General features: G+C 36.0%; 1 protein-coding gene across 5 annotated transcripts in view; it reads right to left on the bottom strand.

The window, feature by feature from the left end:
• The window catches only part of LOC104965586 (linker for activation of T-cells family member 2), a 20,047-nt gene that overhangs the window by 1,125 nt on the left and 16,879 nt on the right, over positions 1-2,043 (bottom strand). For all 5 annotated transcript variants that reach the window (XM_010794563.1, XM_010794567.1, XM_010794565.1 and 2 more), the window contains 3 exons: positions 821-876; positions 664-717; positions 523-582 (listed from right to left, as the gene is read on the bottom strand). In XM_010794563.1, the coding sequence (XP_010792865.1) occupies positions 523-582; positions 664-717; positions 821-876 (170 nt within the window). The remainder of the gene's footprint in view (positions 1-522; positions 583-663; positions 718-820; positions 877-2,043) is intronic.

Here is a 2,043-nt window from a genome sequence, read left to right as displayed (position 1 = left end):
GGATGTGACGGACAGGAAGGTAGAGCACGGGGAGTACCAGTACACGCAACCTCCTCCCCGACAGACTATTCCTCAGCACTTCGTATGATATTAATTCGTTATCGAGTGCTGGTCCGCACCATAATACGAGTAACAACACAACACAACAGCTGGGAAAACACACAAGCCTCGCAAACACACAACCGAGTATTCGTAAAATAGGGTGCCGGACAGCACTCGATACAACGTGTCACGCCGCACATACTACGGCTTCTACAGATGNACAGATGACATTTTTTATATATTTATTGTCAAAGCATTTAATTTATTCATTGCTATCGGGATGTTAAGAGCATTCCATGGAATATAACAAAGTGTTTCTGAAGTGAATTACCTACCCCACCCGCAATTATCAGAATAGGTGCTTTTTTTCCTCTCCAGATACACTCTGTTGTGATTGTTCAACCGCTTAGAGATGTCCCGCCCCTTAGCCTTTCATTACAATGTGTCGGATAATAAATAAATATCAATGATAGCACTCACTGTCTTCTTCCTCCTCCACAATTTTGTCCAGAAAATCCGAGTTCTCGTAGTCGTCCTCGTCTGTTTAATAAAAAGAAGATAAAACAAGTTGAGTTTTTATTTTGTATCTATTATTCTCAATGACTCAATGATTGAACTGACCCTCTTTAATCGGCAGTGATGAGATGACGTTAGCATAAACAGCTGGATTCTGATCTATAACAATAATGTAAGAAATGTTAAATCAATAATGCTAAACGTATAATAAGTATTTCAATGTATTTGAGGCCAAAGTGAAGTAAAAAGTAAAAATGCTCACCAGTTATTCTTTCTTTAGTCAGTTCGTTTATGTAAGCTGATATCGGGAGTGGAGCTCTATACAAACATATAAAATATCACTTGTTTTAACCTTTTTTTCTTTTACGAAAACAATGGATATTTAAAAGGTTACATAATTAACATAATACATAGTTTATTAGAACATACTAGATCCGTCATACCTATGTTTGTTAAAGTTTAGGTACAAAACACATTCATTTATTTATCTAATTTTTCACAATTTATGAATCACACTTTCTATAAAAAAATACACTTATATAGTCCATTAGACGTAAAAGAGATTCTACGTAAAAAGTATTAACAATACAAATATTACTAGCAAAATATTCTTAAAAAATGAAATGACTTATTATGCAAAATGTCTTTTTCAGCATGAATACAAGTTCCTAAAAGAATCTCCTCTTTTATTTTATTCCAATTAAAGACCGGCTGGGTGATTACATTCTGACATTTAAAAATAATAGTATATATATAAAAAATGTATAAAAAGATGGACACTTTAAGAGATTAAGACCTAAAATAAATCTGCATATTCTTGGTTCAGAAAGGTCTCTTCTCTTCTGATGCAGAATTTAAAGTGGACCTATCATGCTATATTGGAAAGATATATTGTAGGGCCATACCAATACAAAACATGTCTGTGAAGTTGTTTGCTTAAAATCCCAAACAGATCACCCATTGTAGCCATGCCTCATACTGCTCATACCTCTCTTTTGCAGCCCTGTTAGAGAAATGAGGATTTTGGGTCCTTAGCTTGTAAAAAAAGAAAGAAAGAGGAGGCGGAGCTAATGCCTGATCAGAATTCTACCGGAGATAAAGTTAAATTCTGCTGTGATAAAACGCCATCCTGTTTAAACCACATCAAGGATTATTTCTGAAACAGTATGGAGCTCAAATGCTTTTTCTCTTGTGGGTTTATCACAAGGTGAGTTCCTTTTTGTATTTCCTGCTTTTTAAACACATGTGCTCTCCAGTACAGGTTAGCTCTGAGTGTTAGCGAGGCTTGCTAATGTAAACAAAAACGAGATTACGTCCAAAACACGTCAGGCATTGTTTCTGATAGCAACTTTCTGTGGGTCCGCTGCCGATCTGACGTCATATCGGCAGCAAATCTGTATCCGTTTGTTGTACACCCGTTTTTAAAAGATTTGGGTACGGAGGAAAAGAGAGAGGGTTTTATTTTCTGACGCTGCGTGAGTTCCC

The sequence above is a fragment of the Notothenia coriiceps genome, unplaced genomic scaffold (assembly GCF_000735185.1).
Source record: "Notothenia coriiceps isolate Sejong01 unplaced genomic scaffold, NC01 NC01_scaffold00037246, whole genome shotgun sequence".
NCBI lineage: Eukaryota > Metazoa > Chordata > Actinopteri > Perciformes > Nototheniidae > Notothenia > Notothenia coriiceps.
Note: the sequence above shows the minus strand (reverse complement) of the source record. Positions and strands in the feature narration are given on the sequence as shown.